The sequence below is a fragment of the Rissa tridactyla genome, chromosome 3, assembly GCF_028500815.1.
Source record: "Rissa tridactyla isolate bRisTri1 chromosome 3, bRisTri1.patW.cur.20221130, whole genome shotgun sequence".
Lineage (NCBI taxonomy): Eukaryota > Metazoa > Chordata > Aves > Charadriiformes > Laridae > Rissa > Rissa tridactyla.
The window spans coordinates 64931671-64956417 of NC_071468.1; the positions used below are offsets into that span (position 1 = coordinate 64931671).

The 24747-nt window shown below is 44.6% G+C and overlaps 1 protein-coding gene across 1 annotated transcript in view; it reads left to right on the top strand.

The window, feature by feature from the left end:
- The window catches only part of SLC2A12 (solute carrier family 2 member 12), a 59788-nt gene that overhangs the window by 22040 nt on the left and 13001 nt on the right, over positions 1–24747 (top strand). Inside the window, exons 2-3 of the mRNA XM_054194613.1 lie at positions 6899–7133; positions 15289–16611. Of these exons, the coding sequence (XP_054050588.1) occupies positions 7010–7133; positions 15289–16611 (1447 nt within the window). The 5' untranslated portion in view covers positions 6899–7009. The remainder of the gene's footprint in view (positions 1–6898; positions 7134–15288; positions 16612–24747) is intronic.

Here is a 24747-nt window from a genome sequence, read left to right on the forward strand (position 1 = left end):
GCATAGCCTAAATATTGCATTTATTGAATTTATCTTACACTTATAAAAAGCATCCTTGCAAAGCTACTCCTAAATTGCAATTCATTTGCTGCACAACAGTAATAACAATTATCTCCTCTATTCACAGTTCCTCGAGGATGGATCAATTCACTTTCTTGAGATAGCTTTCTCTGCCTTTTTTGTCTAGTTTTCATTGCTCTGTGACTGGAATTTTGGCACATTTTCCCCCTTGTGTGTGGGTGTCAATGCATCAACACTAATGGGAAAGGATACTTGTGCTTTTTTAGATTGCTACTTTTTTCTGGAATAAATGGTACATTTTTCTCAGGGTTTTTACTCTGTTGCTTTCTTTTCTCTCCGTGTCTTTTTCCTTCCCTCGTCCTCCCAGCCTCACGCGCATTGTCCTGTGCTAGCTATCTTATGAGCCTCTTCTGGAAATGGTGAACTATTAGTTCTGAGAGCAAAGCTCGGCGACTACAGATGCAGACAACATAACTTCAGCTGGTATGTCAAGAAAATCCTCTCCACAGTTTTGCTGCAAAGCTTTATTTCCATATTTTAGAATAAATTAATTGGGAGAGTTCTACTCTCTTCTTTCTGAGTCATAAAATCTACAGGGAAATAAGATGACCTTCTTTACTCTAACTCTGGTAAAAGTGGCCTAAGAAAACTGATTCAGAAAGCTCTTCAGCTCTTGATTCATTCCTGTTGGCTTAAGGACAACTTTCCTGTCTCTCCACAGCCCCAAACTCGAGTGATGAGATTGCTGGAAACGCAGACAAATACAAACTATAACCAGAGAATTTAGCAGAATTGCCCACGCCAGCCTCACAGATTTTTCAGGCAGATTAGTCAGCAATTTAATGTGAACATCTTATCTTACCTTATCTTCTTTTCCCAGCCTAACTGTGCATCTAATTATAAACTGTTTGGTCAGTTTTCAAAGCAAGGAATTGAAAAAGTATCAGAAAAGATGATTTCTTGCCAACTACACTTGGACAAAGCCGGCAGGGGAATCTCATGACGGTATTACACTCATACCCCTGGCTGGTCTCCTCACCCTCTCCCGCTTTTGGCTTTTTTATCTTTTCCATTCTTCTGCCTCCTGAGGCGCGTGACCCTCTGCCCGGCCTCACAGGGCACAGCTCCGGAGCTGGGGATCGTCCTCTTCGCAGCGTCCATGAGTTGTTTGCCTGCCCTGCTGTTTGGGATTTCTTGCTTTCTGGAACAACTCTCCCAACCCCCCTGGTTTCAGGGGAACTCCCTTCCCAGGCAGCAGGGAGAGGGGCAGAGCGGGTGCAATCCTTTCCCACCCTGCAAACCCTCCGGCAGCCCCCCTGCCCCTGCTCTGACCCACACCTCTCGAACTCGGGCACACGGCGTGAGCCAAGACCTTGTTTTAACAGCATAGGCGGGCCAGGCAGGGACAGGAAAAGAATAGCGAACTGAAAAGTAGCAAAGCACATTCCCTTTTTTCCCTCCTTATCCCGTGCATGTCTTGTATCAGAGTTTTGCTTGTTTATTTCTGTTCTGCTGGGAAACAGATACAGGGCCCTGGGACCAGGACCCCCTGGCCACCAGCAAGTGTTTCACAGTCGCTGCATTTCATGAGATCCCTTTACGATCGCCTTGGCTGCAGAACCAGCACAGGCTGTTTGCTTTCCCTCCCTCGGTTTGCTTTCATTGGCTGGAACTGACCTTTTTCCCCGTTCCTTCCTTTTCTGGGATGCCAGTTAATGCCAGTTAACACCAATAACAAGGATGCCTCAGCTTTTCACCTACAGTTGCAAAAAGAGATTCTCGCACCTGCTGAGCTGTGGCTTTTCACTATCAGCTGGCTACTGATGATGCTGCAAAACATCCCTCATACCAATGCCATGCCAGGCAGTAGATCTCAGGACAAAATATTTCACTTTTTTTTACTTATGGAGTAATTTTTCTCCAAGACCTTATGTAAAGAAATATTTATCACCCTGAAACAGTGTTTTTGGCACGGGGTGTAACTTAGGGAGCAGGTCGAAGCTCCCTAGTACCTCTGCAGACTCTCAGCTCAGCATGGCAAGGGTGTACTGCCCTCTGCGTAGCCCAAAGGCAAGGCCTCAGAATAACAACGTCTTACTTTATTTTTTATCTGGCCATTATGGTTTGTGCTGTGTAGTGGCTGCCTTACCATCTGTGAAAGCTAGGTACCTCCTGAGGTCACCACAGGGGACAAAGCTAAGCCATTGCTGTGTTGCAGCTGGCATAGATACTGTGAAATAAAGGCAGAACTAGGGAGGAAAAATGGGTTGTTTGGCCTTTATTTTCAGGAGAAGATTGCCCTGCTGGATTTCTGGGTAAACAAGTAGGTAAACATTTAAAAATCGGTCTAGGCTCTGGCTTCTGAGGGGAATGTAGGTAGCACTGAACTCCAGGTTTAAACACAGTTTTAAAAGAAATCCCACTGTTTGTCTAAATTTTTTTTTCCTATTAAAAAAAAAGAATTAAATTCACTGGTATTTTCGCTTAACATTCATCACTTAAAATCTGTTCATCACAAGATTTGGGAAGTCAATGAAAAGCAGCCTTATCTTTTTATTACTTACTCCTGGCAGGTAGTATGCTTCTTGTTCAGGGAAAGGTGCAGTTCCTGACAAGCTTTTAAGTTCTCCCAAAGTATATAGGTGCCAGCAGCTGTACATAATCAGTATATTTAGTTGAAGGACTACATTTACAGGGAAGGTTTTGAACAGAAAGGGCTGCAGTTGCATTACACCTCTCACTTCTGTCAAAATTAGAAATACCTTACAGCTGATGAGTCCAACCCAGCTGGCAGCTGAAGAAGGACACTCTACAAGTGCGACGGGAGTGGAGATGCCTGCCCAGGCTGTCTTCATAGAGATTTGCAGAATCAGTTTTGGGTGGAACTGGGATAATGAGGGGACAAAGACGGGCTGCAAAAGTTCTTCACAAATGCAAGAAGAAGCGATGGATACTCCCAGTCCCACCCATGCTGTGCTGCAAGCTTGTCTTGATAATTTCACACAGCCATCCTTATTTCAGCAAAGCAGACTCCGGTCAGCCGGATGGCAAAAGCCAGGAGTAAAATTAAGTAGTCAGTTCTTGCATACTCATTACCTGAGATTTTCTACGTGAAACCTTCTGTAAGTTCATATGTACAAACTTAAAAATTGAGAATATCTGAATAACCCTGATGCAAAGAGAGCGTGAGATGGGGGAAGCCCATCATCTGTTCAGGCTGTTCAGGACACTTCACTTCCCACTGGGCATTCCCCCTTTAAATCACCCCCCGCTTCTGCCAGACCTCACCGAGAGCCTGGAGAGCCCCTCATCAATTCTCTGTGAAGCTGAACCTGCCCTTTAACCAAATGCTGAACTGAACTGCGTTTTCCTCTGGGCTCCTCAGCAGGCAGCGGGGTCACTGCCCTGGGGCCAGCCCTCCCCAGGCAGCAGCTCTGGGCAGGAAGAGTGAACCCCAGAGCATCCTCCAGACTCGCACGTCCGGGGACATGTGAATGTCCATCCCTTACTAGATGCGGGGGAGGAAAGCTGCAACCAAGGACGAGAAGGCGGCTGAGATACTTAATGCCTTCTTTGCCTCCGTCTTCAATAGTCAGATCTGCTATCCCCAGGGTGTTCAGCCTCCTGAGCTGGAAGATAAGGATGGAGAGCAGAACAACCCACCCATAATCCAGGAGGAAGTAGTCAATGATCTGCTTCTGCACCTAGATGCACATAAGTCTATGGGGCTGGATGGGATTCACCCAAGAGTACTCAGGGAGCTGGCGGGAGAGCTCACCAAGCCTCTCTCCATCATTTATCAACAGTCTTGGTCAACAGGGCAGGTGCCAGATGACTGGAGGGTGGCTAATATGATGCCCATCTACAAGAAGGGTCGGAAGGAGGATCCGGGGAATTACAGGCCTGTCAGCCTGACCTCGGTACCAGGAAAGATCATGGAGAGGATCATCTTGAGTGAGCTCTCACGGCAAGTGCAGGGCGGCCAAGGGATCGGGGCCAGCCAGCATGGGTTTAGGAAAGGGAGGTCCTGCTTAACCAACCTGATCTCCTTCTATGACCATGTGACCCGCCTTCTGGATGCGGGGAAGGCTGTGGACATTGTCTATCTGGACTTTGGTAAGGCCTTTGACAGCGTCCCCCGCAGCATTCTCCTGGAGAAGCTGGCGAATCATGGCATAGACAAGTGTACTCTTCACTGGGTTAAAAACTGGCTGGATGGCCGTGCCCAGAGAGTTGTGATTAATGGGGTGAAATCCTCTTGGCGGCCGGTCACCAGTGGTGTCCCTCAGGGCTCAGTTTTGGGGCCGGTTTTGTTTAATATCTTTATCAATGATCTGGATGAGGGGTTTGAGTGCACCCTCAGTAAGTTTGCAGATGACACCAAACTAGGTGGGAGTGTTGATCTGCTTGAGGGTAGGAAGGCTCTACAGAGGGACCTGGACAGGCTGGATCGATGGGCCAAGGCCAACAGTATGAGGTTTAATAAGGCCAAGTGCCGGGTCCTGCATTTTGGTCACAATAACCCCAAGCAACGCTACAGGCTTGGGGAAGAGTGGCTGGAAAGCTGCGCGGCAGAAAAGGACCTGGGGGTGCTGGTGGACGGCCAGCTTAACATGAGCCAGCAGTGTGCCCAGGTGGCCAAGAAGGCCAACAGCATTGTGGCTTGTATCAGGAATAGCGTGGCCAGCAGGAGCAGGGAAGTGATCGTGCCTCTGTACTCGGCACTGGTGAGGACTCACCTCGAGTGCTGTGTTCAGTTCTGGGCCCCTCTGTACAAGAGGGACATTGAAGTGCTGGAGCGTGTCCGGAGGAGAGCTACCAGGCTGGTGAGGGGTCTGGAGACCAGGTCATATGAGGAGAGGCTGAGGGAGCTGGGCATGTTTAGCTTGGAGAAGAGGAGGCTGAGGGGAGACCTCATTGCCCTCTACAACTACCTGAAAGGAGGTTGGAGAGAGGTGGGGGTTGGCCTCTTCTCCCAGGTGAATAATGACAGGACCAGAGGAAATGGTCTGAAGCTGCGGCAGGGGAAGTTCAGATTAGATATTAGGAAGAATTACTTTACTGAAAGAGTGGTCAGGCACTGGAACAGCCTGCCCAGGGAGGTGGTTGAGTCACCATCCCTAGAGGTGTTTAAGAAACGTCTAGATGTGGCACTTCAGGGCATGCTCTAGTGGCAGAGATTGTGGGGGGTTTTTTTGTGTGTGTGTATGGTTTGACTAGATGATCTCAAAGATCCTTTCGAACCATGAAGATTCTATGATTCTATGACATGGCTTTGCTCCCTGCCTGCTGAGCTGCCACGGGTGTCTCGGCAGTTCTCTGACTTCTCCAGGACCATTACATATAAAGACAATCGGGAAGTGGGAACATGTCTGTGGCTATGAAGTTAGCTGAGTTTCCAGAGGTGGGGGCTGTTAAAGGAGGTTGGTTACACACCATGTTATAACAGAGAAATCCTGTCACAGCTCAGTTTAATCTTTGAAAAGGCTTCCTCTCCTTCCCCAGACTAAACATCAGAATGATTTATTTAAAAGTTGACATTACTTTTTGCATGTATCCCATGAGGAAACAACACCTCTCTGGCTGTGGCAAGAAATTCTTAACAGCCCTGATAGCATCCCGTACAGCCTGACAGGTGGAGATTTTACATGGAAAATATGTTACACATGAGAGCAGAGCCAGGCTGACTCATTTAACTCCACACCAAAGGCACTACCAAAACCAAACTCCTGCGGGAACCGATGCCCCCGTGGCATCCCTGTCACTCCAGCTTCTGAAGCTGACAGTAATCAGCTGTCAGATGGGGCACTGACTGTGTCTTTTGTCAAATTTTCTTGTTAAGCAAGCACCGATCAAGGGTGTATCATGCCTGCTCCACTTAAGGAAGAACTGTTTAGGGATTCTCCTTCCTGGAATGTTGTAAAAGCTACCAACTTTTCACCTCTGCCTTCCCTCTCATGCTATCTGCAGGCGTTGGTGTATTAAAACAAAAACAACCAAGACAAAACAGCAAGTAATGAAAGAGAGAAAGAGCACAAACAAGAAGCCTGCAGCACTGCCAAATTATACAATGGCGGGTCCCACTGGGGATAGCCTGGACAACTTGCCTCACTGAGGCTAGCGCGTGTGCTGAGAGCACCCAGACCCTCCTGCACCAGGACCAGCACCAGGACCAGTATCAGGATGGGGCAGGCAGCCCCTCTAGGTAGCCCCGCTGCAGTCCAGCCCTGACCACTGCTTCCACCAAAGCTAGTAGGGATGGAGTGACTCCTAGCAGCCCTCAAAAGCAAGCCTTTGACTCAATGTAACTGAAACGGTCTCAATTTTCCCACAAATAATTGTCATGGGAGAGAGAGTGGCTTCCCTTTCGTTTGCTTGTAAAACAGCACCTGCATCTATGCCATGAAAAATCCTGACTCCTGCTGTCACTGACTGCAAAGGGCTGCCATGGCTTTTTTTCTTCTCTGCTATTTCTCACCACAACTTGCTCATAATTCACGAGAATGAAGCGGTGCTGTGTGTCTGTGCTGGGTGCCCTAACTTCAGCTGCCACAACAAACGCTTCAAATCCTCCCCATCCGCGCGCCTTCTCTGTTAAAAACCTGTATGTGTGAACACCAGAGAGAAGAAAGTGCAGGGAAGAGAGAGACCCTTTAAGCTAATGGGTAAGGAACGTGCATTGAGCTGTGCCTGGACGTCTGATGCCTCCAACAATTTGTTAAAAGGCAAAAGCAATACTTCCGACAGACGGCCCTCCCCTCGCCTGTAATAGGCTCCCAAGAATAGCAACAGCCTGTGTCACTGCAAAGGGCAAAGCCTTCTGAAATAGCAACAAAAGTTGTTCACAAGCCACTTTGTGGTTTGCGTTTGGTTTCAGCCAGCTTCAGCAAACTTGTTGCCATGAGGGAAATAACCTGCGCTCTCGCCGGCCGGGGAAGGACCGCTGCCCTCTGAAGCGCTCCCACCCCAAGGTGCACAGAAGGCGGCGATGGTACCTGGGCAGAGCACGGAGGACCTCGGCCAGCTGAGCCAGCCGATGAGAGCAGGGGAGGATGAGGAGAGCAGCCGGGGCAGCCGCCGCCACCAGCTCCCCCAGCTCCCGGCTGCAGCAGGTAAAGAGCGGCAGAGGCGGAATTCCAGCTGCTGGGCAGCAGCTGCCTGCCTGCAGGAGCCCTGGCTCGGGGCTGGGGGGAAAACAGCCCCAGCAAAGCCAAGGGGCTCTCAGGGCACCCTGCCTCACTTCCTAAAAGTGCGAGAGGGGGAAAACGTGGGTAAGGCAGGGAAACGCCAGCGTGAATCTTGAATGAAGGTTTATGCGATACTTTTCCCAAAAGGCCTCGGTCCAACTGTTCGTGCATGGGCTGCCTGTTGTGTAAATCCCTTCCCTTTGTGAAGATCAGTCACCTGAAATAATCGGAGAACCCACTGCCATCTAAGATAACAACGGTGCCCCCTCCTTGCATGCTCGGGAGCAATTCAGCCCTTGTCACTGAAGCGGAGGGAGGCCAGGCAAGCACCGCACCTGCTCAAGCAGGGGAAAAGTACGGGGTGGGGGCACGGGGACTCCCTCCTGCATTTTCTCCCCCAACATTTCATGAAGAAACAGGGTGTCTGTGCTGGCAACCTGAAAAAACAACTGTATAATTTCTTCTGCAAAGATATTTGCAAGCTGAAGCTAAATTCCATAGCTTCTACCCAGCTGTCCTGGGTGGGAGGTGTGTAGCTGTAGCTACCCAGCTGCATTGCTGTCCTACCCAGCCAGTTTTTCTAAGTTACAGCAGGGTTTTGCATCTTGAGCCTCTTTCACTGATCAAGGGGAAAATGACCCATAATGGTGACATTTCTCACCCACAAGACAGCTTTAAGCAAACAGCAGAAATGACTGTGTACCAAGCAGATTTTTTTTCACTTAAAAATGAATGAACTGACTAACCCGTGAATATTCAGATGCCACAGGCAGAAATGCTTTTTTGGAGTGTAACAGTGATCAGTCCAGCAACATCTACTGATACTGGAAAGCAGAGGAAGCAGGGATTAATAAAGAACAGAAAGTCAGTTGGTGTGCAGACGTATTTAACATTACCTTAGGGTGCGGGGGGAGCAATGCAGATGGCTATAGGACAGCATTACCAAAGGGAAGCACAGCAGTTACAAGAAACAGACAGCGAAGTTACTGCAGCACAAGGGCTACGGCGTCCAAATTACACGTTTGGCCTTACCCTCAGAACCTGAGGAATTTATAATTACCTAGGTAGGAATTAACCTGTTGATTCTTACTGGAAAACAACAAAACAAAACCCAAATCCCATTTAATGTAACGAAGGACCAGGCTGCCTGTTGACGTAATGAAAATACATGGCAGAGCACTAAGAGAGATGGAGAGATGGCCAGGGTGGGTCTGTCCAGGATCCGCTTTCCCTGTCTTTCCATCAGTGCCAGCGGGCTGTTGTTCATGAAATTCGAATATTCCTCGCACAACGCATTCATCAGGCTTACGCTGTACAAAGTATACAGTGCTTCCCACCATGGCAGGGGTTTAGATCTGTGAAAATGTGTGATACATCAGCTTCCTTCTGCCTTCTTTTTTAGTTCAACTTACAAAATATTTGGTTTGGTTTTGCTTTTCACACTTGGGTGGGAGGAGTCACATATGTCAAATGGTTGTGACCCCACATGGCCCTGACACTATTTTTGGGCAAATTTAATATTTTCTGAGATTTTCCAGCTCTGCTTGCAACATAACTTTGTCCCAAAGCCACCATTTGTTCCATCCCGTAGGGTCTTCTTGGGCAACCATTTTAGATCCCATGCCAGACTTCTAGATGGACAGTTAAATCAGATGTATCCTTGCTAATAGAAGAAATGCATGTCTTGAGCAGCTACTGGATGTAGAGAAACCTCAGGCACTAGAGCAGATCAACAGGGTAACATATATCTCTTTACACCAGATAACGGGATGAGACAGAGAAGATGACTGTGACAGTGCAGCAAAGATCATGATGGCATAAAAATGGGATAATCACCTTTTACGAGAAGCAAACCCATGATTTAATTATGCAGCAATTCCCAACACATGCCATTAAATATTTATCCTACAAAACCACGTGATACGCATGCTTTACACTTTAGCAAAAGGCTCCTCTAAAGACAATTTGGGGAATTTACAATATTTCCTTGTAAAGGCAAGCTTTTTCTATTTCAGACAGCACTCAGATGGAGAAGAAAGATGTTGTTGAAGATAGTTTAAAATTTTCAGACACAGATGCTGTAGTTTTAAGATTTCTCATGGGTAAAAGTAGATGCCTTTTTCCCCAAAAAGTGAGATTACGTGCTGTGGATTTGTATCCATGCAATGCACTCAACTCATCATGATTTTCTAACCTGTGTTTATTAATCAAGGGTTGACAGAGCTTGATTTCACCTTCCAGATGCCTAAATAGATGAAAGAATCCCCAAGGATTTAAAGAACATATATTTGACCTTCCAGTAAAATACTTTCTTTCCCTCCCAAACTGAGACATTTCTCACCTCAGATTAAATCAAAGGCAACAGAAGAAAGCGCCATGTTGGAAGAGATTGCTAAATCCCCTCCTATCAAAATAGATGTATTTGCACAGGTCACATAAAGAAGTAATCTCCCCCCGATCCCATCCCACTAGTTCTCTGTAGGCACACTGCGCATTCTCTTGGGAGAACGGAAAGAAAAACTACATCACAAAAATCTCAGTGTCTGGACTAAGGCGGAGCATGGTACTGCCCAGGGCAGCTGGCAGGGGCTCCCAGGCACCTTTCCCAGAGCTCTGCTGCACATGAAGCCAGGGAAGAGTGGCGTTTCCCAGCTTGGACTGCTTGCAGATCTTCCCTGGCACAGATTATTTATCCGTAATGCCAATAAAATACATGCACAGACCAAATGTTTTGCCTTCAGAAGGACTGTATTTTCCCAAATATGTGCTTGAAAATAAGTAAAGGGGCACACCCTTACTACTTGGCCCCATCCAGTCTCATCAGAGGTACACTGTGCTATACTACAACTGCGCTTGGTCTCCTTTTCAGGAACCAAGCATAAACATTTCCAGAAAACGTTCCTAAATACAAGTTTGTTTGCCAAGTAGTGCTGCTTTTGACCTGAGTAACAGTTGTGAGAAACCATTTTGTTTGCGCGGGGAAACTAGAGAATAGACTTTCCAATCACTTGTCACATACCAGCCGCACACTCGTTAGCCATGGTGTTTGTTGCAGGCAGAAGGAGAAATTTCTCTGGAAGCCATCATTAAAATATTTTATTCCCCTGGGCTGCACACTGCCATCTATTTTGCAAGCATCTCATAAAAATAAGAGGAATATATATTTCAAGAAGCTTTTTTTGAAAAAAAGAAATGCCTAAGAACTGCCAGCAACATCATTAAAAATGACACTTAAAAGGATTGTGAGTACAAGTACTGCTTTATCTGGAAATGTTAAAGGAAAACATATGCTGAAGTCAGAGGGAATTTTGTCTGGAGGAAGACCATGAAGGAAAACCAAGCAGAGATTTTGGGCTTTAACTCAGCAGGCAGTTCTGAACAAGCAAGTCTTAGGTACATCAGTTACAACAAAACTTCATAGTGATATAAGGATGTTTCTCGGCAGAATAGTGCCTGTGAGGGACAAGAAACACCAAGTTAACTGCTGAGTTTGCTGCTGCTAATGCAGAAAGATGATGTGTCTCCCTCTGCATCACATCATAATCTGCTTTTCACTCAGGGGTCTGCTCTAATTACAGCCCTCCACTATGACTGCGGGCATGTGTCACCGAACACGTGAACAAGGATACCAGTTGACCCAGTAAAAACAAACCAAAGAAACATTAAGACATTTCTCAAGCTGGTGTACTTGGAGAAGCAAGAAATATATAGGTTTGAGTGCTTCCCTAGCAACTTCCCAGGTGTGCAAGCTCCCCACCCAGCTTGTACAGCCTCTCTGATTAAAAATAAATAATCACCTCGGTTGCTCTGACCTGAGGACCACAGGCTGAGGAGACCACAGTCTGGATTGTAAAGAGCAGTGCTGATGGTGGACTGCGTCAGGGTATTTGACTTGGCGCTGTCATTTTGAATCAGAAACTGGAACCATACAAAACTGACAGTCGCACACTTAAAGAATTAAAAGCTGTGCAGGACACAGACCTCAAAGTACCAATAGGAGACACTGCCCGCACTGCTGTGTTTCTGCTGCAGAGCCCTAAACTCAGTTTTTGTCCCTCTGTTATTTAACATCTTTTCTCAATTGCCTGGAAGAAGATAGTAACAGATTATTTGTGGGTGAGAAAGGTGACGGGTGATTAGTAAATGGTGTATGTCACTGGCTGAATGCAATTTGCATGGTTTGGCCTGCTGACTGCGAGTGAATGTGTTGTCTGGGGTTCCTCTCTGCTAACTTTAGACATCTGCATCTGAGCAAGCTGCACAGATTCCTTTTATAGGCAGTGGAGAGAAATAGGCATCTGACCTACTTCAGTCATCTAGAAGTGCCTATTTTTCGCAAGTGGTTACAGAAGAAAACTAGAGATGCTGTAGATTTCTCACAGTTAGGCAAGTTGAACCCATCCTATGTGTTTTAATACAGGCAAACGTAAAGTGAGTTGCATGCCTAGCTAGGATGCAGGAAGGCAGGCCACACTGAAAGGAAAGGCAGTGCCTTGGAAAGAACCCAGTCAGAAAAGTAATTCGTTGTCCAATTGCTGTCCAACCAGCAGAAGATGAGCTCCTGTACACAGCTGTGGCAATCCTCAGACGAGTAGAAGGGGAAATGTCCACGAGGAATGGGACAATTACATCAGGTTTCTATCTGGCACTGTGCAACCACTGCAGGAGCACTGGGTCTGGCTCAGGATTTCTTGAAGAAGTTGATAATTTGGATAGAGTTCAGAGAACAGGGCTTTGAATACTTAAGGGACTGGTAAACTTGTAAAGCCTCACAAGCTAAGTAGCTTATCAAGAAAAGGTCTGTGGGATGACTCAATGACAGGGTATAATTTTGTACTTAGTGAACACAGCTAAGTGCAGGCAAATGGCAAATAGGATGCAATTGTTGGAAGCTAAAGTTGCAGAAATTAAGTCTAGAAATAATTTACAGATAATTTACAGTGAAAGCAATTAACCATTGGTACAACTTATGACTTAAAGTCATTGGTTTTCAACCACTAGCAATTTTTAAATCAAATCTGAATACTTTAAATGTCCTAGTTCAAAATAAAAAGGTCCTTTATAGGTGTTTGAAGGTTTATGTTGTGTTGCTCATGAGCGCCAGACTGGATGACCACAATGGTCTCTTTTCGCTTCATAATATAAAAATTAAAGCAAAATCTTAGGTTAAATCTACATGGCTAAATGACGTAAAATACAGATATCAGCACTGAGCAGTAGACTGGGTAGAGCACTGTGCTCAAATCAGCAGCGTAGCTTCTGATACCCAGGCTCGCTCATTCAGCACAACACTGTGCTGTTACCAGCCCTGATTTCCAGCCAGATTCCTTGGAACGGTATATTTTCCAGATCTAGTAATATACAGCGAGCAGGCAAGTCAAAAGTATAAAGGGGAGGGAGAAATTAGGTTTTGCAATGATAAAATGTATGTTGCATGCATGCATTGGAGGATGGAGCACATGTAGCACAAAGCAGCTTAACTGGAGTCAGTAGTGCTTCCACTGAAGTGCTGTTTAGTGTGTGAAGGAAATACAGCAGGACCTTGCCCTAACCCATGCACTAACCTCTGTTTAAAATAAGTGCAGTGATCTCAGATACTGCAGACATAAAGGAAGAAAAAGCTTTAGACATAATACAGACATGGACAACAACAATATTAAAAAAAAAAAAAGATTGTTCCATCACCGGAGTATTTTGCAAATTTGTTTCTGACATTTCCCTCAAGCTGTCCCACCTCCATCGCAATAAATCTACCATCCACCCTAGCCATCTGAAAGACTGGTCACAATATTCCCATTTCCCCCATGCTATTATGTCCCATCGTTAACAAAACCACGTGGGTTTTGCCCATCTCTTATCTATCTCTGATTTGCCAGCCACACCCAGAGGCAGAGTGGGCTGAGGTGTGCTGGGTACACTCAATAGAATCACAGAATCATAGAATCATAGAATTGTAGAATGGTTTGGGTTGGAAAGGACCTTAAAGATCATCCAGTTCCAAGCCCCCTGCCATGGACAGGGACACCTCCCACTAGACCAAGTTGCTCAAAGCCCCAGCCAGCCTGGCCTTGAACACTTCCAGGGATGGGGCAGCCACAACTTTGCTGGGCAACCTGTTCCAGTGCCTCACCACCCTCACAGGAAAGAATTTCTTCCTAATGTCTAATCTAAATCTACCATCTTTCAGTTTAAAACCGGTACCCCTTGTCCTACCACTACACTCCCTGATAAAGAGTCCCTCCCCATCTCTCCTACAAGGCCCCCTTTAGGTACTGTAAGGCTGCTATAAGGTCTCCCTGGAGCCTTCTCTCCTCCAGGCTGATATAGCTGGGGGCTGCTGCTGCTTGACTTCTGCTTGCCTCAAAGGGACCAAACCCACAGCCAGGTAGGAGAGCTAATAGGTGATACTTACCTTAGTAGACTTAATGGGCTTACACATCTCCCCTGACCCTGGAGAAGCAGTTCATGTATTATATACATACATATATGTGTGTGTGTGTGTGTATATATATACACATAACAGTATTCTGCTACCCTACAAGATAACCGACCTCCTGTGGAGTGGCTGCAGGGCATGATAGTGGGCTCATGCTGAAAATTGTTAGGAGAACCCAAGGTGGTGTGGGGCACAACCGTGCCAGGGACCATGCCAGCAATTTAGTAGGATATGTGGCCACATGCCAGGGTCTGGGCCTGGGCTCCGGCACTGTTTATTTTGGGAGTGCAGATGTACCACTAGGGCTTCCCTCCTCCCCTCTTTTCACAATTTGCTTTAGAAATGTAATATCCTCTGTCAAATGGGACTGATCCTCGCCAATGTGCTCAAATGTGACTGGCATGAAACTCCAGGCAGTCAGCGTGATCAAAGAGCCTTAATGCCTTAGAAAAATAAGCTAAAAATAAACAAAGTCTATGTATCATTTTCAATTAGACCATATACCACTTTCCAGCCAAGCTGGAAAGTACTTGTTCCAGGAGAATTAACTGAAATACAGACTCTGTTATGCTGCAAAAGCATAACAATCTCCTCAGACACGTCCTCTCTCTCCAATTAACCAGAAAATCAGAAGTCAATTTACTCTTTTTCTAGTTGTGTCTCAGCCAACATCATGATGAGAGGAAAATCATGCTGGGAGAAAGAACAAGACCAACAATAACAAACTGATATATTCCTCAAGGTTTAGGGTGCAAAAGGCTTCACAGTTAGTGAATATGATCAGCTAAATCTATCTTGTAACAATAAACAATGAGTCGCAGTTGTATAAAATGAGTTTGCTTTAAGATGGATGTTCAAAGGCATATAATCTCCATTTGGTTTATGTTTTCACCATCTGTTTTTTATTCCTGACATTGTGGCTGTCATAAACTATGCAGAATATTTGATCCTGATATTCCAAAGAATCTGAGATTAGTGATGAGCAAAGCCTGGAAAGTTCACGAATTTGTACTTCAAAGATTGGTTTCCCTAGTATATCCCAGCTATCTGGATCAGCCTGGTGCTCAGTGGATAAGTTTCCATTTGGAAAAATAAAAACACTGGTAGCAGCAGCCTTCATGGCATCCTCAGGTGAAGCAAAGGAATGAGTAAGTGGCAAGGGAAAACTTAACTCATTACTTATTCAAGTGAAGGTTGAATCAATTTGGCTGGGAAACTGCTGCTTTCCTTGTCCATGACACACTATTGGGTGGGCAAGATTTCCTCAATTCAGTACAGGAAAACCACTGAAAACGTCTCATGGCAAAAATTGCTTTCTCACTGAAAGGTTGTATTGTCAATGTTGCCTTTTGCAATAATGTTCTCAGGCAGAAGGTTTGATTATTTAGGGACTGATAGAAACCTTATTGACTTCTGATCAGGAAGATAAGGGACCCAAAAGCATTAAAATTAAAAAGGGTTTGGTTTTTTTTTTTTCATTTCAAAAATAGCCTTTTTTGTCATCACTTTGTATGCACCTAACTGCTTTGCCTAAAAGTTACAAAAAGATTTTTTGGACTGGTATATTAAATAAAGTTATTATTAGTTGTCAGAATGTTGTGGAAGTCACACTTTTAAGTTTTTGTGGTTTTTCTCTTGTTTCAGGCTGTGGAACATTTACTTTTCTATCTTCTGCCATTGCTGCCGTAAGTGGACTTCTGATGGGTTATGAGTTGGGCCTTATCTCTGGAGCTCTTCTTCAGATGAGCAGCATATTAGCACTGTCTTGCAAAGAGCAGGAAATTGTTGTAAGTTCCCTGCTTTTTGGGGCCTTATTTGCATCCCTTACTGGTGGATTCCTGATAGATCGCTTTGGAAGGAGACTCGCTATAATTATTGCATCTTCTTTACTTGTGCTGGGGAGTCTGATTTTACTGCCCTATGAATCGTATGGGATACTTATTGTGGGACGGATTGCCATAGGTATTTCCATATCATTATCATCAATTGCAACATGTGTGTATATTGCTGAGATCGCCCCACAGCACAGAAGAGGTCTCCTCGTATCATTAAATGAACTCATGATTGTGATAGGCATTCTCTTTGCCTATATTTCAAATTATGCATTTGCCAGCGTATCTCACGGCTGGAAGTACATGTTTGGCCTTGTGATTCCATTAGGTGCTTTGCAAGCTATTGCCATGTATTTTCTTCCTCCAAGTCCTCGGTTTCTTGTCATGAAAAATAATGATGAAGCTGCAAGAAAAGTACTGGAGAGGCTACGGGAAACATCGGATGCTACTAAAGAACTTACTGTGATCAAGTCTTCCCTGAAAGATGAACATCAGTACAGTTTCTTGGACCTGTTTCGTTCAAAAAACAACATGAGGGCCCGAATGTTGGTAGGACTCACTCTAGTCTTTTTTGTGCAAACAACTGGGCAACCCAACATTTTATTTTACGCATCAACTGTTTTGAAGGCAGTTGGGTTCCAGAGCAACGAAGCTGCCAGCTTGGCTTCTACTGGAGTTGGAGTGGTTAAAGTGGTCAGCACAGTCCCAGCCACGGTTCTTGTGGATCAAGTTGGAAGTAAAACTTTTCTGTGTATTGGCTCTTCTGTTATGGCAGTATCGTTGGTCACTATGGGCTTGGTGAACCGTAACATACATGTGAATTTCACCAACGTCTGTAGAAGCCAACCTCCAGAGGATTTCTTTCTCCAGAGACCAGGAAACGTCACGCATGTCTCCAATGGGAGTCTCAAGGACCTCTTTGCTAGCTTGGCTTCACCAGAAAGATTGTCATTTGACGCACAGAGAAGCCCAGATGTTGCCAGGACAGAAGAACTGAACAGGACTGCCCTGGCAGGAGGCAAAAGCACAACAAGGTCTCACATGGAAAGTGAGGAGGTTCCTGTTGTCCTGAAATGGCTCTCACTGGCCAGCCTGCTTGTTTACGTTGCTGCATTTTCCATAGGTCTTGGACCAAGTAAGTGTTTCATTTTTCTAACTCTTTCTAATGATTTACTAACAACTGGATTAAGTGCTGGGATGACATGTCCAGCTTGGCATCAGGCAGTTCCCAAATTGGGCAAAGCAGTGTTTTCTGCTAATATGTGCTGGTTTTGTCACAGATCATCCTGGTGGGCCTGGGGTATACTTTTTAGAAAGAGGTCCTGCCCATTTAGGTCAAAGGCCTAATCTCCCTTCAGTTCAGTGATATTAACAGCTCCTCTTCAGTGAAGTTAAGAACTGCTGTGAGCATTGTACGGCAAAATTATGGGGGCCCTGGCTATCTTTCCTTTTCCTAGGCTATTATGCCCTTACATTGGAAAAATTAAGATGTAGGCATTTGCTGCTGCTAACTCATAAACCCAAGATAATGATAAGCTCTAGACTGCTGTATGGTATGACACCATCAAATCCATGAAATGCCAACATGCCTGAGTCCCACTGAGGATCTGGCCCCCTGACTATATGATAGTCTTCAGATATAGGAAAGACATTCAAGGTATCATAGTTCATGAGCAAACTGTGGTATCATCGCCACTACCTGTGCTGAACAGCACAACTGGAAGAACACAAAGGTGCATCGCTGTACAACCGAGGTACCGCTGCAGCCGCCACCACACTTGCACAGTTCCCACTCTCTCCAGAGGAGAAAGTCTGCCATTCCCAGAGATTAGCGATGAAATATCTCCATTTTGTTTTGTTTTGTTTTAATAGTACTGGCGTATTATTGTACTTTGAAGGGGTTGATTTTTTAAGCCACGCTGCAAAAACCGTACGCACGGAGTCCATTATTTATTAACAGACTTTATGTGCTTTTGTGCCCTGGCTCAAACTTGCCTTGCAAACACTCTGTACTCCTGCTGAACTATTATTATAAAAAGCTTGCCACAAGAATACAACTCAACAATTGCACTAACAGCAACTCCCCAGCAGTATTTATTTATTTTAAACATTACTCACTGGGAGAGCAGCGTGAGATAAGCACTCATTGCCAGGGCAGCGAGCTTGACTGTGTTATTGCAGCATTATTCTTTCCCTTGCAGACCACCTTGGGGCTGGATCCTGCTTTTAATGACATAGGTTCAAAACCAGGAGTGCAACCCTGAAAACAAAATGTTACTTGAGCTTTTACTTGGGTCTTTCAAAGGCAGGGGCATGTGTTCAGGCTCGTCTGCCTGTTGGAAGCTGCTTTCCTGTTGACCTGGTTGTAAATGCGTTCTTAGTTCCATGAATTGGCCCAATGTGACATTAATGATAACAACGTCTACTTCCTTGAGGGCTATAGAAACTGAGGTGTGTTTGCCAGGCTAATCTGAGAAGTCTTTGAGGCCCGCGCTTGTTTTCTGACCTCTTTCTTGACTAAGAGCACAAATGCTCTCAAACAGCAAATGGGAAAGAACAGGCACTGTCTCAGCTCCAGCATGTTGAAATCGTGTATGATAAAAAGTCGCAGTGAGGCAATTTAAACTGACAGATGTGTTTGCATAGCAAGTGAAGGCCAAGTCCGGGAGAGATACAGGTATTTCAAAATGCAGAGAAGTACTTTCAAGGCACTTCCATACCTTTAAAAATAATAAAATGTTCAGTTAAAATTGACAATGTATAGAAAATGCAAGAGTCAGAGAATCAAGAGGCTGTTGGAATCTGCAAAGGATCTATTGTGGTTAAATAGTCTGGCTTGGGACGTGAGGTTATGATTTGTGTTTCATGCGCAGCCTTCAACATCTGCTGCTTGGAGTACAAATCCTTTGCTGTATTTCAAAAGGCTAGCTTTCTTATCCTTACACTAAGAAAGTGTGCCTTTCTTAGTGTAAAGAAAAAAAACAACGAGCCCTTCTGCTTATATAAAGTGAACAGTTTTAACATGTTTATGTTATTCATCTCTAAATCTGGTCTGTGATCTGGACCAGAGCATTAGCCGTTGTCTGCTCTGCAGCGGGAGGGAGGCATCGAGGCTGCGTTCGCCGGCTGCTGTGGCCAGGCGATGCCCGGGTGCCTGGGGACAGAATCACTGTAACCTCAGTTACATCTCATACTCCACCCAATATCTGCCCGTCCTGCTGGCTAAGGTGAAGGTAGTGCTGGGGATGTGTCTGTTTGTAACCTACAGATCAAATCAGCCTCTTCTGGACAAAGAGCAGAGAGGGTCTTCCTCTTTTCCCTCCACCCCACAAGGCCATTTCTGGAACAAATTCACCCACTTTATTTTCAGTCCATGCTCCTGATGTTCTGTGGGGATAAAAGAGAGTCTATGTAGCACCATTAGGAAAATGGCACACGCTTCATAGGGCAGATCACGTAACCCGAGCTCTGTTGTCTTTTTTTAAACTACTTTGTCCTTTTTTTTTCCCCTTCCTTTTTTGGGATTTTGGTCAAAGAGCTAGTTATAGCCCAGATTTGCATAGCAGACATTTATAAATGTTGTATTTTTCCATGATTTCTCTTTTGTGTCCAAATTACATGAAGTATATGGATTTTTTAATGAACTAAACATATGCTAAATATATTTATCGCCATTTATCAAAGCAGCCAGGCAGCGCAGCGATGAGCACTCAAAAATAGACAGTGAGAGATAAAAGCCATTTTTGCATTATAAAAGAATTCACAGACTAGCAAGCATCTGCTTACTCACTTTTTTGATTCTGGGGTGCTCTGTATTTATATCATTTATCTTAGGCAAGATAAAAGGAGTATTTCTGCTGCTCTGTTTCGGATTAATTACGTTTGATGAATTGCGATTCAACTGCTTGTTCACACTCAATTTCACACAATTATGAGGACGTTTTGTAGGGGCAACAAATCAGTGTTACATCACGTCGCAGAACAGCACATGCCGTCTCTCCACGGGTGTTTGCAGAGGTGTTTCAAGGTGGTTATTAGCTAAGGGGACTTACTTGACGCCCATCTTTGTCTTGAGTTACCTCTGTCTGTATATCAGAAAGGTCAAACGAGGATCAACCATTCTCAGCAGGAAAAGATGGCTGCAGAGCCCAAGAGAAACCTCTCTCTGGCTGCCACGTGAAGGGTAAAGAGTGCGAGAGGGCCTCTTCCCTGTTTTCTGCGCACGTTTGCATGGGGAGGCATTTGAACCTGCTGAATGTGGAGGGGGAAACAGGAGAAATCTGAGCCTCGCAGAAATGCTGCTATGCCTTGCACAGTGAGTTGCAGGCTAATGAGTGCAGTGGGGAGGCAGATCACTAAAAGCTCAACGTGACCCTGGAAATTAATTTAATACAAAGAACACAAAGAGAAATTCTAGTCAGGGGCCACAACCACGCATGACCATTTACTAAATGACACAGATTTAACTGAAATAGTTGCAAAGCACCTCATTTGCCAGATGCTCAAATGATGCCATTTGCTCAAATCCCTTGAGGGGCAAAAAACAGTGGTCTTTTCTTATAAAGAGCTGTCACCTCCTTCACTCATCACTGTTGTGTGGTACAACATGTTGAGATGCAGGAACCAGGAAAAACAAAGTCCTGGAATATCAAACTTATTTTCCAAAATAAGACTGTAAAGATCTGCTTCTCCGCCCTGATCATCTTCTTTTGCACCATTTAGGATCAAAGACTAAATAGGAATAACTTCCCTCCATATTTTTCTATATATCTCCTGAGTGAGGAGGTCTCACTGGGTGATCTCACCAGTAAGTAGATGAGAGACAGCAGAGAGACCATACACATTGATACGGGGATGCAGTGTGGCCTGGAGGCAATTCTCTTTATCAAACAAAAATCAGAGGGGCTCCAGCAAGTCCTAGGCTGAGAAGCAAGTAGTGAAAACTCAGTCTGGACCCAACAGCACATCTGTTTTCCCAGTCTGAATTTGTTCTAGCAAATAAAAATCAAGTGAGCAAAACAAGACTTGGGCAGTACCTCGTTACACGTATTGTGGGAGTGCAGTTCAAGGGGATCCATGCACATCACAGGGATTTTTTGCCGTGCAGTGGGGAACACTTTTATTGAGAGGGGGATGTCGAATGAGTGCATTTGGACTGCGTGTATGGCATTGGTGCCTTGCACAAAAGAGCTCTTCCTCCTCTGTTAGTCCTTTAAACATGTTTCTGTATAACTGCAAAGGCGTTTAGGCAGTTGGCCAATGAACTTTGGGATAATCTGCTGGTGCAAATCACATCAGCTCCGCTGACGTCATGGAAGTTCATGCTGAGCGTGTGGATGCAAATCAACAAAAGCACCTACCAGTGGGACTGAGGGGAAGTTTCATGATGTGAATCATCCTCAAAACCATTTAGATGCATAAAGTCTGAAGGTATTTTTGTCTCTGCCAACCTAGGACTGAAGATGTTCTATTACTTTATGTCCCGGAGCAGCCACCAGCTTTCTGCAGCTCTCCAAAGCCAAGGGCCAAACTCTCAGAGCTCTTCTCTTGAAGGCCATCACCGGCTCCGCTTCCAACGGACTTCTCAGAGATGCAGGGATGCCCTGTCCCCAAGCGCTCAGAGCCCACTTGGCACACGCACAGCTGTGGCCACAACACACCCGAGGCAGATCAGTGTCTGCAGCTGGAGAAATGTCTTCTGGGTTTCAGGGCTTGGCACAAAAAAATACCACATATACCCATTGACGTAGATATAAAAAAGTATTGTTAACATATTTGTGGTCAACAGATAAGTGCCTAACAGGGTCTTAGAGGAGGGATTTAGAACTTACTGCAAAACCTGCTTTTCCACATAGCTGTTACAGTCCCATCGAAGCACAGCTCCCGTGAGTGAGTAGGGCTGGCAGTACCTTGGTATTGATTAAAACCTGTGAAACAGAGGAATTAAATACCCATGGTAAGCCTTCTCAGACTGGGATATTATGCCCCTGTTGCCATCTGCTAGCCTCAGGCATTGGGTGAATATTTCTGATTGGAAAACTGGCAGTTGGACTAGATGATGGTTGTAGGTCCCTTCCAACTGAACTATCCTATCCTATCCTATCCTATCCTATCCTATCCCATCCCATCCCACCCCATCCCACCCCATCCCATTCCATTCCATTTGTAAATGTAAAACCCCACTTGTTTTGTCTACATCTTACTGTGAGTTGTTGAAGTCATTTAAATGCAGTTTTAAACCCACGTTGGGGACAGTGGAGGAGATGGAAGAAGGATCAGGTGAGAAGGATCAAGGAGGATGGAAGAAAGCTCAAGGGTTCACAAGAAAAGGGAAATCCATGGACATGAGGAAGGAACTAAGTCTCTCTTTCAATCCATCACTGTCCCTCTTATGCAATCTTATGTGGTCTGTGGCAGTCTTTCTTTATGTATTTTATTGGATTAAGCAAGCCAAAACCCAGAGCTGGAACATTCCCCTAAAGTCCAGAGAATTACACTGGAGACAAATTCAGTTCCCTTGACTTTGTTCCTGTGATTCTTAGATTAACCGGCTACCTGAGTTAAAGTGTGATGCATTAGCATGGTTAAATGCAGAACCTTTTCTGTGCCTTTCACCTCAGTCACTAAATGCATCTGTAACAAAACCCAGAACAGCTGGTTTCACATATGACACTGAACGGCCCAGAGACTCGATCACAGAGGTCGTCTCCCTTGCCACACTTACGAACCAGATTGCATAGGACTGCTTTTTCTCTTCCCCAAAGTGCTCTTGGACTTAATCTTGGCCAACAAATGCTCTACTAGAAACTGGAAAATCTTGTGGGAAAGAGAACTGTCAGTGTGGAAATTCTGACCCTCCATGGATTTAGTTGCTTGTTCCTGCGTTTTGAAATATTGTAAGCTTTATGGCCTTGCACTAGCTTGGAAAACACTGGTAAAATATAGGGGTGTCTAGAATTCACATCAATGTCTTTGACATTAGAGTAATATTTCAGGCTTTTACAAAACATGTGGTTATCGTATTAATTTATAGAGCACATGAATTTGATGTTAACAGGCATTCATGCTCAGCATTGCCTTGCATGGCATTTGTTTGCAATGTTTTATTTTTGAACTTCCACATTTTGCAGAGCAGCTGTGGCCTGGCCTTAAATTTCACAGAAATGAGCAGCATCGATGTTATGTTGTTTTGTGGTTTACTCTGGAAAAGGAGACAGTGGTGGGGATTAAATCAAGTGATCAAAAATAAGCAAGTGCTTAAATGCTTTGCTGGATCTGAACCAGGATAATAAACCTTGGAAATGTGCATGTTTCACTGAGGATCAGTATAGAAAGTCTTATTTTATTTTAGTTAATTAAAAAATTATCTTGGATTCTTTTTTAAGACAAGATTCCTAGCACTGTTCGTTTGTACTGAATCAGCTTTTAACGCATGCATCCATGTGGCTTGAATATGACACTCCTAGTATTTATCTAGTTCATTATTCCTATGCTTTTCAAATAGTGCCTCATGTGGCCTTTATTTCACACTGTGTCTGTACTACCAAGCTGCAGCAGAATGGCAAGGCATGCCAAAATGAAAAATAAAGCAAGGATTGTGAATTGCCCGCTTCTCTCTATTTCCTTGCTTCAGACAAGGTTTATCTGAAGCCCCTTGTTAACCCACCAGCTAACCCAGGAACAGGTTTGCCTTTGCACAGGCTGATTGGTAGTGGTGAAGTGCCAACAAATTTAAGATATTTTTGGATAGTTGGATGCTGAATTACAGGATTTCAAATTGCAGGAGGTGTTCTCTAAAATACCAGCCAAGCAGGTTAATCTTGTTTAACTTGATAGAAACTACAATTTTGAGAGGCTTTTTTAAGTGTGAAAAAGGTCGCAATAAGGGAAAAAAATGCTTTTGCAGTAATGAGATATGGCAATGTCAGTGGGAGCTCCTTAATTATTTTAGAACTCCATATTGCAAAGAGCAGAATAGCCTTGTCCAACTCCAAGAGTGAACTTAAACTATATACCAAGGTCCACATCTGAAATCTGGGACGTCCTTTTCACTGACATCTGTGTTTCTGTACATAACTTTACTTTTAAGTATGTGAATGAGGGAAAGTCTGGGCAGAGCAGGCCAGCGGCTTTCTCTCCTGAAAGACAGAGCCCTTGATTCTGTGAAAAGAAGGATTGAGAACACCATGGCCCAGCCAATATTCCTGTGTCTCTGCAACGGCGGTGGTTAAATCTGCTGTTGCTGAGCACAAAATTTGACCCTCCAAGAAAAGGTAGGGGACTACCTGTGGTTTGGTGCACTATGCTTCACTTAAACAGCGATTTCAGTCAATATTCTGATCTTGGTTCTCTGGCTTATATAAATGTCTCTCTACTAATAGTTGTATGTTAATAAACCTATTGACACAAAGGCACTGCTTCAGAGGAATGGCTCCTGTGCATAAAATTAGGCATAGTTTTAAAGTTGGACTCAGGTTAGTTAGTAGCCACTGGCTAAAATGAAGCATTTCACTTCCAGACCCACTTTATAAAAAAATCTAGAGAATTAATATTGCTGTGATTCTAACTAATAATTGGGCCTAACAATCCTCTTTTGTTCCACAGGGACATTATCTTCTGTAAAGTGGTGCACTGTCAAGTGGGTCTAGCATAACATCTTGTGCAAGCTTTCACGATAGGCTGCCTGTGGTTATCCAAATTTGCCATTCTTTGTAGATCAAGCGTTGCATTTAAGCATTCAGTAAATATTAGTGGGCTTTGATAAACATATCAAAGACAATGAAAGATTTTACATTCGTTTCCTTGACCATGTTCTGGGAAAGAAAATCATTGTGACACTGAAATCTGTGAAAAAGTTTATAGGGCATATGTCAAGCTTCATAAAATCCAGTTTCCTTTGGGAGAGAGGGCTGGGAGGAATTTTCCAGAGGCAAGCTGATCTTGGGCCAGCTTTGTGCAAAAACTAGAATTGTCAGTAGGACTTCAAGTGCAAAGACAGTGAGTGTTTTGTTTAACTCGTAAAGATCACCAAACTAAACCATGTATTATAAAATATGAGAAAATAATTATGCCAGAAAGGTAAAAATGTGCAATCCCATAATTTCCTGGCACTGCTGAGGAAGGGGTAGACTGGCAGCCAAAATGCAGGGAGGATGGCCTGATGGTAAGCCAGTGCACGCATGAAGTCAGGAGAGCGTTTCTCCCCAGTGGCATCTGAGTTCCTGAGTCATATTGAGCTCTGGGAGGAAAGCCAGGGAAAGGGGACACGGGA